Source organism: Xenopus laevis, chromosome 5L (genome assembly GCF_017654675.1).
Source record: "Xenopus laevis strain J_2021 chromosome 5L, Xenopus_laevis_v10.1, whole genome shotgun sequence".
In the NCBI taxonomy this organism is placed as follows: Eukaryota; Metazoa; Chordata; class Amphibia; order Anura; family Pipidae; genus Xenopus; species Xenopus laevis.
This window is the reverse complement of record NC_054379.1, coordinates 105,161,571-105,176,621: the sequence shown is the minus strand read 5'-3', so window position 1 is coordinate 105,176,621 and position 15,051 is coordinate 105,161,571. Positions and strand designations below refer to the sequence as shown.

The 15,051-nt window shown below is 38.9% G+C and overlaps 1 protein-coding gene across 4 annotated transcripts in view; it reads left to right on the top strand.

Moving 5' to 3' along the window:
• The first annotated feature begins 4,961 nt into the window (after nucleotides 1-4,961).
• The window catches only part of vwa5b2.L (von Willebrand factor A domain containing 5B2 L homeolog), a 28,447-nt gene continuing 18,357 nt past the window's right edge, over nucleotides 4,962-15,051 (top strand). Inside the window, exons 1-6 of one of the 4 annotated variants that reach the window (XM_018263550.2) lie at nucleotides 4,963-5,242; nucleotides 9,697-9,852; nucleotides 10,285-10,430; nucleotides 12,591-12,749; nucleotides 13,268-13,499; nucleotides 14,169-14,350. In XM_018263550.2, coding sequence (XP_018119039.1) covers nucleotides 10,292-10,430; nucleotides 12,591-12,749; nucleotides 13,268-13,499; nucleotides 14,169-14,350 — 712 coding nt within the window. In that variant the 5' untranslated portion in view covers nucleotides 4,963-5,242; nucleotides 9,697-9,852; nucleotides 10,285-10,291. Of the gene's footprint in view, nucleotides 5,243-5,277; nucleotides 5,516-9,696; nucleotides 9,853-10,284; nucleotides 10,431-12,590; nucleotides 12,750-13,267; nucleotides 13,500-14,168; nucleotides 14,351-15,051 lie in introns of those variants that run through there. The other 3 variants (XM_018263551.2, XM_018263549.2, XM_018263547.2) reach the window with 3 other exon arrangements.

Here is a 15,051-nt window from a genome sequence, read left to right as displayed (position 1 = left end):
GTTCCATTTACCACCACTCTTTGTAGTCTATCTTTTAGCCAGTTCTCTATCCAGGTACAAATACTATGTTCCAGGCCAATATTCCTTAATTTAACCAGCAACCTTTTGTGTGGCACTGTGTGACACAAATGCTTTAGCAAAGTCTAAGTAAATCACATCCACTGCCATCCCAGAATTGAGGTCCCTGCTTACCTTCTCATGAAAAGAAATTAAGTTAGTCTGGCAAGATCTATTACGCATAAAACCATGCTGGTATACACTCAAAGTATTATGATTTGCTATAAAGTCCAGTATCTTATCCTTTAAAGGAAAAGGAAAAACAAAAAAATAAAATCCCATTTTTACTTTCTTTAATGAAAAAGAAACCTATCTCCAATATACTTTAATTAAAAAATGTGTACTGTTTTTATAAGAAATCTGACTGTATGCAGTGAAATTCTCCCTTCATTTACTGCTGTGGATAGGAATTGTCAGACGGTCCCTAACTGCTGAGCAGGGAAACAATTATACTTATGAACAGCAGGGGGCGCCCCCGTCTTACTTACCAGAAATGCAGAATTTAAGCAGCTTTGTTTATGACGATCCCTAAGCAGCCCAGGCCACACTGAGCATGTGCAGGGTCAGGGTCAGGCAAAGATGTTAAACAAAGTTACAAAATGACAGCCCCCCGTGGCCAACTTTGAAAGCATAAATCATTTGTTTGATTAGTCTTTGTGGTGCAGTAAGTTCATGCTTATGTTTAGTATACAAAATACAGCATTTCTAGCCTTATTCTATTTTAGACTTTCCTTGTCCTTTAATAACCCTTCAAAAAGCTTTCCTACTACTGACGTCAGATTAACTGGCCTATAATTTTGAGGCTGAGAACGGGATCCTTTTTTGAATAGAGGCACCACATTAGCAATTCGCCAGTCTCTCGGCGAAACTTTTTAATTCATTAGGTCTGTGAGTAGACTATTAGAGAAGATGGAGGGAATTTCAAATGACATAGGAGTGGAAGCAATGGACAAGTCATTAGGAGCAGAGACTTTGGATTTAAAAGGAATCTGATGTTGTTTGGTGACTGAACTGAATACAATGGAAGATAAAATAGAATACATGTTACCTGCTCCTCAGCCAATGCTAGGATATTCACAGTGTCCCACTTGAAAAATTAGAGTAAAGACTTTTGTGACTATGGCCTCTTACACACAGGCATTCACATGTGGAGCCCCCAAAAAACACACATTTATTTTTAAATTCAAACTACTGTACATGCTTTTTGTGAGTTCCAAATGCAACCCTTTTTAGCACGGTTTAAGCAGCATGTTGTGTTGTGAAAGCAAAGTAACGCAACTTTGAATACTCATGGGTACAACCAGGCAGAATATAATGAAATCCAAAATATTTAGAGCAGCACTTCCATCTTACTGTCCTCTACTGTGTATAGGGTTGCCACCTTTTCTGAAAAAAAAAAATACCAGCCTTCCTATATATTTATCTTTTTCCTTATTAAGAACATTGGGATCAACCATCATTTTTACCGGCCAGACCAGTAAAATACTGGCCAGGTGGCAACCCTACCTGTGTATCATCTCTGAGTCCAAGTGAGAATAGGAAGAACATTTGCAATTCTGTGCTACATTACTTTTTATCCAGGCCAGTACATTCATCTTAAAAGGAGCCCTACTCCAAAAAAGTATCAACTGAATTAACTGGAGGGGGCCAAATATTCACAATGTCATTTTATCTACAGCTGTCTACATGTAATTTAATCTACAGTTGCTTAATGTACACCAGATTGCTTTCCTTAATTAAAAAGCTGAAAGATTTTCATGCTTGGGAAAAAAAGCATTAATCTGAATTTCTATTTCATGTGGAATTAACAAAGGTCTATGATGAACCAGGACACCTTGTTCTGCTCTTGTGCTTGACCTCAGACCTGTGATGTGCTTTAACTGAAGCTGGTAAATCACACTGTCTTTTTATACATCCTGTAACTGGAGTCTTTCACCTGCCAGCAGGTGTTCCTCTTATTAAAAAGAACTTTCAGGGAAATCGCAGCAGGTGGAGGGGGTGCATTTATTTTCCACATTTTAACCCTTTCTGAGCCCTTAAACATGCGATCCTGCATTGAATGTACATAACCCGAAAATCAAGAAGACATGGCAATGGGCAGAGCTGTCAACTCTCCAGAAATTTTCGGGAGCCACCTGATTTTCCCACTACTTGCAGTCAGTGTCGGACTGGCCCACCAGGAGACCAGGAAAAGTCGTGGTGGGCCCAGGTGTCATTTGGCCTATTTCATGGCCATTTCTATAAGAACAAAGAGGCTAAATAGATGGAATAATAGATTATAGTATGTAAGAAAAGAGACTAGGAGAATAGCGGTTCAGTGAGGACAAGAAGAATAATAGTACTGAGAGTGGGCCCCTGGTATAAGATTAATTGATGGGCCCCTGGTCAAAGGTTTTTGGGTGGGCCCCTGGTATCCCAGTCCGAGTATTCAGTGACATCACTGCGAACATGTGGGGTGATGTCACAGAGGGCCAACCTTAAAGGGGTGGTCCTTTAAGTTAGCTTTTAGTATGTCATAGAATGGGCAATTCTAAACAACTTTTCAATTGGTTTTCATTTTTTAATTCTTATAGTTTTTTAATTATTTGCTTTCTTCTTCTAACACTTTCTAGTTTACAGTGGGGGGTCACTGAGCCCATAAAAAACAAATGTTCTATAAGGATATGCATTTATTGTTATGGCTACTTTCTATTGCTCCTCTTTCTATTCAGGTCCTCTCCTATTCATATCACAGTCTCTTATTCAACTCAATACATGGTTGCTAGGGTAATTTGGACCCTAGCCACCAGGCTTCTGAAACTGCAAACTGGAGAGCTGCTTAAAAAAAAGCTACATAACTCAAAAACCACAAATAATAAAACATGCAACCCGAAAGTATATTGTCTCAGAAGATCACTCTCTACATCATACTAAAAGTTAACTGAAAGATGAAGAACCCCTTTAATAACGTCAGAAGTACTAACAGCAATGGCTTTGAGAGGAGAGAAAACAGGCCTTGTATGTTGATAGTTTTGTATTATGATACAAAAAAGCAACTTGTATTTCAAACCTACTGTGCAATTAAACATATCTGATTTTTTTTTGTTTGGCAAGAGGTCTTTATACTGTGGATTGCAGCTCTGCATTTAAAATATGCTTCCTAGGCAATTTGCTTAGCATAGAATATCTTAGGAAACCTTAGAGACACCTTAGGAAAGCTTTCGGGAAGCCTTGTGTTTTTTTTAAAGCAGTTTGTATTGTAAGGGAAAACTAGGATTGACTCATTAAAGACACACACTATCACACCCATTTAATATATGGCTCCCTGCCACCCTGGCAAATATTGTAGGCCTCCGGGTAACACTTGTTTTTTTTTTTTTTTTAAGTTCACCGTCCCCCATCAGACGCTTATTGGGTGACATAAGGAAGGTTAGGAGATCTGTCATGTTACTCATATATGTCTGCTAAAGTATTTGGTCTTTCCACACCTTTGCAAATCTGTCCAGTCATGTCAATGATTCAGCTGTTGTTCAACTGCAACTCCCTGCAGCCAAGCAGTTTGATATTCTTGAAAGCACTTAAGCAATAAAAATTAAAAAGGTACAGCATTTTTATGAATAAAGACAAAGAGGGGCATTCAGTAAAGTGAAATTTATTTGGATCAAGTTGCGTTCCACCTGCATTTGGCACTCACCTGCTCCACAGTAAGTACAAGAAACCTCAAGGCTACATTTTTATATCATGGGATTCCTTGTCATGGAACACATGAATGATTGAGGGAACCGCATGAAGACACACTAATGTGTAAGAGCCCTAAAAGTCTGCATAAAATTATCAGATATTAAGGTGGAACCAGGTCTGAGAGTTGATTTGTAGGCAAAGACCAGGAAGCAGCCCACGGCTCACATTCAAAAGCGGGTGTAACAAAAAAGCATTATGCACTATACATAACACAATAATATGGGATATACTCTTGCAAAAAAGGCTCAGTACTTATGCCACAGCCCCGTTATTCGCAGACACTGGCGTAAGTCGCAGGTAGGTCTGTATAGAAATCCCTTCTCCCCAGTCATTCTCTACCTGAAAAGTGCAGGCAAGGGTTACTCTGGTGCAGTGCCCCACTGAAAAAAAAAATATTTGTGGAGCGGTTAGGCTTCTGCCTCTTATTGAGCTACAGCTCCCAGAAAGGTGGGACTTTCATGTGGGAGATATTACATAACTGCACCTAGCATTTTTATACACATTATAGTCAGAATGCCCACAAATCAGTATCAATACATTGTACTTACAAAAAGGTCCCCCCTGTACCTCTTATGCTACTGTTAAACTACAACTCTCAAAAACTCTTCTTAGCAGGAGTGACAACTATTTTTTAAAAAACACACAGCATACATAACACAACATAGAGGGGTGAAGGGCCTTCTTTAAAGACCTGATCCTGCAATAAAGTCCAAAAAGGCCACAATATGGGTATACTGACCAGGCTTCTACATACACTTTTGTATGTAGAAAATTAATGTTCTATATTGATAAACGTATTGGGATAGTTTGGAAGCATGACTGGTAAAGAGGAACAAAACTGTAAATCAATGGCAGAGCTGCCAATCAATGGGGAGACCTAGCACAGCACCTAACAGAATATTTAGCCTCTTCCTCTCACACAGCATCATGTGACCAAGCTGTAGCTTAATTCGGGATGAAAAGATACAAGGTAAAAATGATCAGATCTGCAGCAGCTGCTTGAGAGACCTGCACTGTTGTTGGGAGAGAGACATAGCAGTTTCTCAGCAGTTACTTAGATCTTAAACACCATTATGGGAACCTGAGGCAGTTGTTCTTGCCCTCCCTGAAGGGAAAACTTCATCCAGTAGGGGCAAGTGTTATCCCCTGTGGACGCCCATGCAGAAAAGTAAACCTGGGACTGAGGCTGAGATGCTCATTTCTCTTTGCAGCTCTCACTGCAGCTCAGAGGGAGGGTGAGGAGGAGGAGGAGGCAACGGGAGCAGCAGCAGCACCCTGAGGGCTGGGAGAAAAAGACAGTAGAGATGAAGCACCAAACGAGAGTGCAAGACAAGTAAGCAGCAGGCAAGCAGCCCATGCAAGTGCGAGACCACACCTTCAGCAGGAATATACTGCAGTGCTGGCTGAGACCCAGACATAGCGTGGAATTGACCAAAAGGTGCGCCGTGGGGGACATAAATCTGTGGTTAGTACTTTCTATAAGTGAAATGATAAGCCTCAGTGATGTGCTTCCTACTTACCCCCTGTTTGTTTTCTCTTTCATACCTTGAAGTGTTTCTCTGTCTCCTGGTACTTCAGCAAATCCCAGAGCAGTGCATCCAGCGAGGGGTCATAGGTCACTGGCAAACAGGAAGTGTCACTAGAAGTGGGTGTGTAACACAAGAGGCCTCAGTGATTACCAAACTCATTATGGGCTCCCAAGTGAATGGCCACATTTGTACCCCCAGTGCACATTTTTGTAAGTTCTCTCAGAGGCAAGACTGGTATTTTGGTAGATAAGAACTTATTTAAAGTTTAATGAAATGTTCATTTTTCTGAGAGGGGGGGAGGGAGGGAGCCAGACCATATATTTGTCAACAAACAGGGCTAGAACCCAAAAAGACTGAATACCACATCTTAGACATATGTATCACGGTGCTATTCTGTGAAAGTACACAACTGCCTTCTTAGTTGGGTCTGTCTGTCATAGCCTTCTTACCTGTAGCCGTGGGCATCCATAATGGCCTCGGGACTGCTCTGCCTCTCTCCTTAAAACTGTGCAGGTCTCTAAAACTTGTTACACTTTATCTTTTCACCCTGAATTGACACACAGCCTGGTCACATACAGTGTAATCCATAAAAAAGCCTTTTTGGTCTGAAATGACTGTTCTCTAATGGTATATCAGGTAATAAAATGTGTTTAATGAAGACTAGTCACACCTATTGTGTTATTTTAAAAAGGTGTCTTTCCTGCTAGTGTTGTAGTTCAACAGTAGCTTGAGGGATGCAACTTTTTTTTATTTATTTGAGGTGTAATGGATGTATGCTGATTTGTGGGACCTCAGGCTATAATTGGTAGTTAGATGGAAATGTTGAGTGCAGTTGGGCTGAATGCAATGGCATGTCATTTATCTGTGGATCTGGAAGTGCCACCAGTTTTCACCTGGAATTCACACGTTTCTGGAGTTGAAGCACAGAAAAAGGCACGGGGGAAGCATTGTATATATCTATTTATTCTGATTTAGGGGCCCTCCTCTAGCTATGGAGGGTACTATGGAGAGTACTGTGTTGGGTACAGTGCAGACAATATAATATAATAAATTCTGCTTTCTGTAGATCTGGTAATTCTACATAAAATGTGTATATTCCTAATTAAACACTTACAATTATACACATGTATCTTTAAATTGATCATGTGGCCACCAGAGCTTTGCTCTTACTGCCCCGACAGCACCTGAATATTCACTGTCCAGTTAAAGGCTGGTTGTGGCTACAAGAAAAATTTACGACAGTATTAGATAATGTTGGTATTTTCATATGATGGGCCCATAACTGCATTGCTGCTGCCATTTTCAGGCACAGTGGGGGTCATTTATAAAGTTTGATCAGCGCATATTTTTCGCAAATGGTTGTATTGCGCATGTTTTTTGCTGAGCGCTAATATATTGCACTGCTCTGCCCGTCTCCGGTTTTTGCGAATTTGCAGTGTGAATAACTTTTCGCAAATGGCGCGCAAATGAGACAGGAGTTTGCGCGACTGCACCGAATGTGCGAGGTTGTTGTGCGCGAAAATAGCGTTGACAGTAACTTAAATTCGCAGTTTGCAAAACTGTTTTGCGAATATTTTTTCCGCCACCAAAGTTGTGGCGTAATTGAGTCGCAGAGTGTGCGCATAAAGATTTGCAATTTGCGAATTGTGACATATTTATAAAGCCCCTTTAGACATTCGCATTGTGAACAAAAAATTCGCAATTCTGTATGCACAATCTTATTTAGCTTTATAAATATAACCATGCGCAGGGCAAATATATTCACTTTGCGAACCAATCTGCACTGCGCGAAGTTTATAAATGACCCCCAGTGAGTTGCAACTATAGAGCTAGCACTCTAATTGCTGGTGCCATAAGTACAGGGACATCAGATTATCTCCCAGGACCATGAATAATGTAGCCATGGCATTATGATTGACTCTTTCTTTATAAAGTATATCACTAATTATTGTGTTATAGTCAGAGGCACAACTGTAGAGGAAGCAGACCTTGCAGTAGTGTGTGTGTGTGTGTGGGGGGGGAACCACAGGGTCAGGTACCTGGATAGAATTAAGATCCCCCCTCCTGAAAAAAATTTTTTGGAGGGTGGCCTGCTATGCTTCTGTTACACCGCTGGTTATTATAACTAGAAGCAAGAAGCATATTATTATGTGTAGTGCAGTGCTTTTCTCTTATTTATACACTCTCCTTGCAGAATGTATGTGAGCTGGAGGCTGCTTGCTGGGCATTAATTGAATAACCTACAAATCATCTTTCAGACTTGGCACTACCTTAACACCTATTGGATGCAGACATTCTTTTAATACAGGCAACTGAGAGTTTTTTAAAGAAAGTCATGTCATGTGTTGCGAGTTAAATTATGAAAGCTCTTTTGCCTTTGCTTAACAAGCAAGGTGTCCATATTCACTCTACAAATTACGCTGTAAATCATAGAAGGGGCTTGGGAGTTTTAGGGAGGGAAAATATAAATTTCTTTCTTGCAAAAATCGATTCAGTTCAATGGAGGAATGTTGTCAGGCCAGGCCCCTCTGCCAAAAAAATATGCCCCACCCCGCTCACATAGTCTGCAGTATAGTAGTTATTCCAGTGATTCTGTTAATTTATTTTTAAAGTTTATCATGACTTACAGAACTTTTGATTGGCACTTTCAGTTCGAAATTAAATCTTATGTGAAACATCAAGCTGTGAAGCAGTAAAGCAATAGTGTGCATGCGTACTTTTATAATTCTCCTTATTTAAAGGACTGTTAATAACAGAGCGTGCAAAGGACTGTGGGGAATTAAGTCTTGGCAGGACGGTTGGTGACTACTGCAACATTCTTTTAATGATGATTTAAAATGTGTCTTGCAAAATAGAAAGTCGCTTAGAATTATATTTTCTTTAGTAAGAAAAACCTAGTTCAGGTGACAACAGGCAGTACGCAATATATAGACTGACAGAAGGGGTCATGTACCATCCAAATTGTTTGATTATTTTGTTCCACTATTAAAGGTTATTATAGTTTTATTTTTACTCATTATGCCCTCTTCTGAAATAAACGGCATTTGTTTAATGTGAAGTTCTGTGTAATGAGCCCCTTTCTGTCTTTAGTTGCTGTCTTTATTTTAGGCTTGCAGATTAAAATAGAGTTTATGATGCAGCGAGTTACCTGTGAAGGAGGTAACTCTGAAGAGCAAAATGTGGTCGTACATGGGTACGTGGCCGATTCGACCCCTTCGGACTTGGGGGTATATTTATCAAAAAGTGAAGTCTGAGATCGCCACAGTACACTATGAATAAGAGTGAAATACCGCCACTCTCCATTTATTTCTACGGCATTTTGAAAGGCGTATTTATCAAAGGTTGAATACTCTCTTTCACCCATTGATGAATACTCTTTCCCATAGAAATGAATGGAGAGTGGCAGTATTTCACACTAGGGGACTGTGGCGTTATCAGACTTCACTCTTTGATAAATATACTCCTAAGTTGCCATTTTATCTGCCTATGTACGGGGCACTCTGATAGGCATCACTCAGTTTCAATGGTTTTAAAATTGCTATTTAATGCTCTCGCAATGATGCATTTGCTTATTCCACAATGTTTTATTTTTCTGACTCTTCAAACAATGTAGCAGAAGTCCTTTTCCAGGTCTGTTAATCAGCAGGCTTCTTACTACACATTTTTAGGAATCAGGACCAGAAGTTCAATGAATATACTACTTCCGATAGCAATGACAAATAACTAAAAAAAGTAATTCATAATGTTAAATTGCTTAGAATTACATTTTCTTTAATTTTGCAAAAGTTCTCTTTTGAATACATATGAAATATGGAGATTGGAGGGGAAAAATTAATAAAGGTTCAGTAAAATAATTGGAAATCAATTTTTTGGTATGTTACAGTCCTGTGAAGGTAACACCTGACTGCAGACAATAATTGGTCAATAAATGTTTGGTCAAAAGGTGGCCATACTCTTCAGGATCGAGGTCTCAAAACTAGCGGATCTTCCCCCAATATGCCCACCTTGAGGGCTAACTGATCACATCACAACATCTGTAATACAGGCAGTTGGAATGATCAGCAAACCAATGTAGTCCTCAGTCCAATGATATTTTTAAAGGAGTCTGGTTGATATCTTGATGATTTTCGACCAGATATCAGTTGGGGAAGTCCATCGGCAGTTTCTATTGGCCTATGTATGGTTACCTGTACAGCATGTTTATGGAAGGCTCAAAGCATTTGGTCTTTCTATAAAGTAACTCCTTCATCTGAGATAATCGCGGACAGGCTTTTTCAGTGCTTAGATCCTGAAATTTGTTCCATTTATCATGAGTTTTGTTTGAACAGGAAAGGATGTTTTCAGATAAATGATTAATCCTCTAGTAAACATGATTGGCTGCATTTTGCAGGTCCTGGAAACTTTCAGTTGGCATCACTAAGCAGCCTGGAGACCAGAGAACAACTGTATGAGATTCTGTATGAGAGAGGATCCTTTAATGCAGAAGGAAGAAGTTTCTGCATTTATGTGAGACCGGCAGTCTCTGCATCTTCAGAGCATCTTTTGTGTATGTGTGACTGAAATTGTTGGATTCTGCTTTGTGTGAATTTGTGCAGTATTAGGACAGTCATTTTTTTTGGGTGACTGAACCTCACACACAAGGATATTTCCCTGATTTAGTCTCTAAATTAAACATTTCAAGTTTGTTCTGTCTTTTGCCCAAGGAGGGAACAAAACAACATCTTGGGTCAGTTTGCTAAGACTGATAAGGGGGATCACAGTTATCAAGTAACATTTGAGGTAAATCACATGCCTTAATTTAGGGATGCAGTGGCACATGAGCTATCTTTACAAGGTTTTACCTACAAAAATCTGTGATTTGTGGGACATTATTATTATTATAATTTTTCCTAAAACTGTGAAAGTCCTCCAGCCTTTGATTTTTGTCACTGTGTGATTGTAATCTGTAATCTGATTTCTCTTTCTATGTTATCTTTAGTAGCAGCATGCCAGGCCTCTATAATGCCTCATCATGGGTTCAGCTCCCTCTAGAGTCATCCTGTGTTACTGCCTATGCCAATGGATACAGCATGGGTCTCAATGCCCACCTTACATATCTTAACCCTGGAAGTGAAACTGTGCAAGGTAAGCAAGTAGCTTTTATTTTACTTTGCCATAACATAACCTAAATTGTTTTAAGGACTATGAACCATGTGAAAGTTAAACCATAAGCAAAAAGATTTTTGCCATAGCAAAGAAAATGTAAAATCATGGATTTGAGATGTATGTATCTAGAGATTTAGTTAATGTTTAAACAATTGAGATTTACTGCTCAGCAACTGATATTTTCTGGGTTAGATTAGCATTAAATGCCATCATTATACTATTATAATGGGAAAGTCTCTAGGCCAAAATGCCAAGAATTGTCTATTCAAAAATCTTGAGTAATCACTACTTATAGAATATTTAGATAAAAATCACAAAAAAATCCATTGATTTTTAATTATTTGCCTTTATTATTATTTAAACATGCATGAATGTTTACGTTTTTGAGAAAATGGAACTACACAAATTCATACAAATGCCATTAGCCTTAAAGGGAATGTCAACCAAAACATATTTTTTGCCTAATAAAAGAAAACCTAATTTTAAGTAAATTTTCAATATAAATTCATTACAAATTTTCTATGGTTTTTACATTATTTGTATATCTATTACTATTGAAAGCAGTGTTTGTCTGCCCCTTTCTGTTCTCTGTCCTGGTGGCTCAGACAAGGCCGCTGATTAACAGACCTGTCTTTGCTGGGGAACTAAGAATTTTGCAACATTGTTTGAAATGTAACAACCAGGAGTTAGGCAAATACTGCTTTCAGTAGCAATTATATTTACAAATAACATGCTGAAAATATTTAATAAATATATATTGAAAAGTTGCTTATAATTAGGTTTTCTTTTGTTAGACAAATTTTTATGTTGGGGTTGACTTGCCCTTTAAAGTGATAGAACCATCTGCTATAGGTGATTATATTTTTTATCAGTAATTTAGCCCCATTGTACAGCCAATTAAAAGAGAACTAAAACATCAACAACTTATGTTTTGGGCTTTTTTTATCTGTCCAAAGCCTCCAACCCTTTTTGCAATCTGTGTATTTGTAGATGCCACTAGTAACTCCCCATCATTTTTTTTCTTATTCCCTGCACATGCTATGGGCTACTGACAACTGGTACCTAAGCTTATGGGCATACTAAGAATTTTCTATATAATATTATACAAAGCTGATTAGTAACTTATTTAGATTAAAATGATGTGGAAACATAGAAACTATTGAAACTGGTTAAGTATCAGCCGTATAGTAGCATGAGCTTCTGTGAGAGATGTAACCTCACTAACATCTTTGAAGACATGCGTCATTACTAATACAGACCCTCTGCACTAGCAAAGTAAGTTCAGTATATAACATACAGCATTTCATTGGCACTAAGTTTCCCCAGGTGAAGCAGCCCAAAGCAACCAATCAGATGTTTGGTTTTAACAGGGCCAATTCTCTCCCCCTCGCTGGCTCCTTCGATACAACCCCCCTTTATCCCAGCACTTAACTTTTTGGAGCAGGAGCAGGTCCTGGGGGGCTCAGCGCAACTGCAGAGAGCACAATTGTGTGTAATAACTGGAAATTCTGTTCTTAAAGTTACCAGGTGGCGAGTTACTCAACAGGCCTAATGGCATCAGCGCCCTTAAGTTTTAAACAAGTGACCAGGCAATGTTACCTGCTAATGGGTTGCTTTAGTAAATTACACCTGTACAAAACTTTGTACCTTTCATTGTATAACCTCTATTATTTTTAGGTTTCTATTTTCTTTTCAATAAATGCCATGAATCCGTTTAGAATGGACAAGACCTCCTACTCAATTCAATCCTTTTAGCCAAAACAATAAATCGAGATTATGAATACCAAACAAAGCTCTAAAGCCCTGAAAAACTAAAGGAATAATATACATACCTTGCAACTTGCATCCACAAAGTTTCAGACTTTTTTTTACTTAACCTGCAGCCCTCCAGCTGTGGTGTATGTACAACAGGATTTAGCTGCTGGTGGGATAATAGGAGATGCAGTTCGTTAGCAGTTGAGGGGCTGCTGGATGATCATCACAGATAAACATATATAACTGTAAAATAATATATGCTGAGTATATTCATCGACAAGGGACCCCTCTGATGTTGGGGGTCCTGGTAAGATGTCTTCTCTTCCCTACTCCATAACCTACTGTGACACCATCTCATAAAATAATCTAATTCCTCTATTCTAGCTATTTTTATATATCTGTTGGATGATGGGGAGGTGGTAACTGGTTTTGAGGCTACAACTGGTAACCGGAAAGTGCAAGCCCAGGTCCACAGTCAAAGCCGGATGGAGGAGTGCTGCACCAAGTTCCTTTGGGATTGCCTGCCTTGTCTTTGCCCCAATGGTGAGTATTTTACCCTGAAGTGGATACTGAGTAATGTTAATGTCTAAACTCCAGCAAACACAGATTTATTTTTCTTCTAAAGTCTCTCCACAGCAGCAGATTGATATAGTTGGATATGTTGGTGATTAGTAGAGGCTTTTTGAAGAAAGATTTTTTTATTCATTGGTTTAGAAAAATAAAGTGAATAAAGTACCCCCTTTTGTAAAATATAAGGATATTATAAGTTACCGAGGAGTTTCATGACCATATAAAAACACGAGGCCCAAGGCCGAGTGTTTTTATACAGGTCATGGAACTCCGAGGTAACTTCTAATATCCTCATATTTTACAACTGGGGGTATTTTATTTATTATAATACACACATTTCAATGAGTCATGTGACTGAAATGACATCAGAACTCACCGTTTATAACTGATGACATCAGAACTCACCGTTTATAAGGATATAATTTACAAGATATTCATGGCTTTTGTGTATTATATACCATTATGTGTTTTGTTGTTGTTCTTTTCCCCAGGTCACCTTATCCTGGATTCAAATACTGCACATGGTTTGTTTATCCTCAGTGTGGGAGCAGTTCCTCCTTCTGCAACACTAAGTGTGAACCTGAGGAGCAGCAGAGAACTAAAGACTCTTACAAATGGAGCAGTGCATGTGATCCTCAACTCCACACTCACACCCTTTGCCCCTTCTCCAGGGGAACCCAGCGAAGAGGGGGAGGGTCTGTGTGACGACAGGTTGTGCTTATGGTGATTGTGCGTTTTGTGTATGGGGAACTGGCTTCACTTACTAAAGTCCTTGTGTGGTGTGTACACTGTCGTATGTACTGGCACTGTACTGTATATTGCTTTAATATACAGTACAATACAATTGTGTAGATTTTAGTTGATGTAAAACATATTAGGGCTCATTTATGAATGCACCCACAAGTTCAATCACACTAAACTGAATGCAAATGTTGCATTATAAATTCCATTTATATAAAGTTACTTGTGTCTAAACAGGCTTCTTGCACTTTGATATAGTTGTGCTAAACACCATTGCTCTGGTGCCCTAATACTTGAACATGGCAGTAATTCCAGGTTTCCCACAGCAGGCTGTGTAAATAAGCACAGCAGGCTTGCCCTGAAAAATCACATGCAAACATAATTTTAATGCAGAGCACAAAAAGTGAAACAATCCCAAGTCGGAAAATTTGCTACCTCAAGCATGCACAATTGCATTCTCAGTGCAGCTTCAGTTACACTGGAATTATGTAAGAAATTTGTTATGGGTAAAAAAAATGGTGATTGGTATCTGAAAGTGCACTTTGCATTACCGTACTTGCATCGATAGTGAACCCTAATGTGTTGGTCTTTACATATTTTCATTTGTTGGTAAGTACACTGGGACAATAAATATACATTTTTGTGTTTCAGTCCAACCAGCTGTTTTGGTGGAGCAGGAGGAAATCCATGGGTGTTGCTCAGTGACTCCCCTCTGGTTCTGCCTTCACCCTCTTCAGGTTCTCTTTCTGCTGCTCTGTCTGAGCCAGCTACCAATGTACATCGTTACAAATTCAGCTTTCGCCTGGAAGTACAAGGACCTTGTCTTCTGGCAGGTGAGGAATTTTTAAAATAAATATTCATTTTTAGTTGTTAGTAGGTTTCTTTCCAATTTGTCTTTACATTTAGTCAGGCTACAGTTTGCAATTTCATTCCATGCATGCATGGAGTACCGCCATGGTTCTCCGATAGTTCTTTCTTCTTTATACTTGCAGTAGGTACATATATGTTGAACAATACAGCATGATATTGTATTTTATTTTCAAACTGTCCTTTTCAGTAAATAAATAAGAGGCCTAACAACTTAGGATGTACTGTGTAAACTGGTAAATAGACTGGTAAGGCTGAGAAAAAAAGCATGTCTAGCACAAATAATTAATACTACCATTCTGCGTACGCCTAGATGACTCAACCAGAACCCTTTTTCTTCTATCTACCTTTTGACTTGATCCACCATTCACCCATTTCTCCCCCTTTTTGTCTCTCGTGTCCTAATAAATGCTTTTGTTTTTTTAACCACTTTTTGTTCAACTTTTATTTGGGGAAAACTCACATTATTTTGTTTTCTCCCCCTTGACCACCTTCTCTCCATTTATATAATAAGATAAAGTCATATGAATCTTCATTTTGTATGATTTTCAGACTGTGTGTGGATCTCCTTGACATTTTTTGTGCCATTGGTTGTTTAGTCGATTGGACAAGTTAGAAGATTTCTGTTGGCTAACAATAATATCTTTGCATTTATTGCAAACCCACT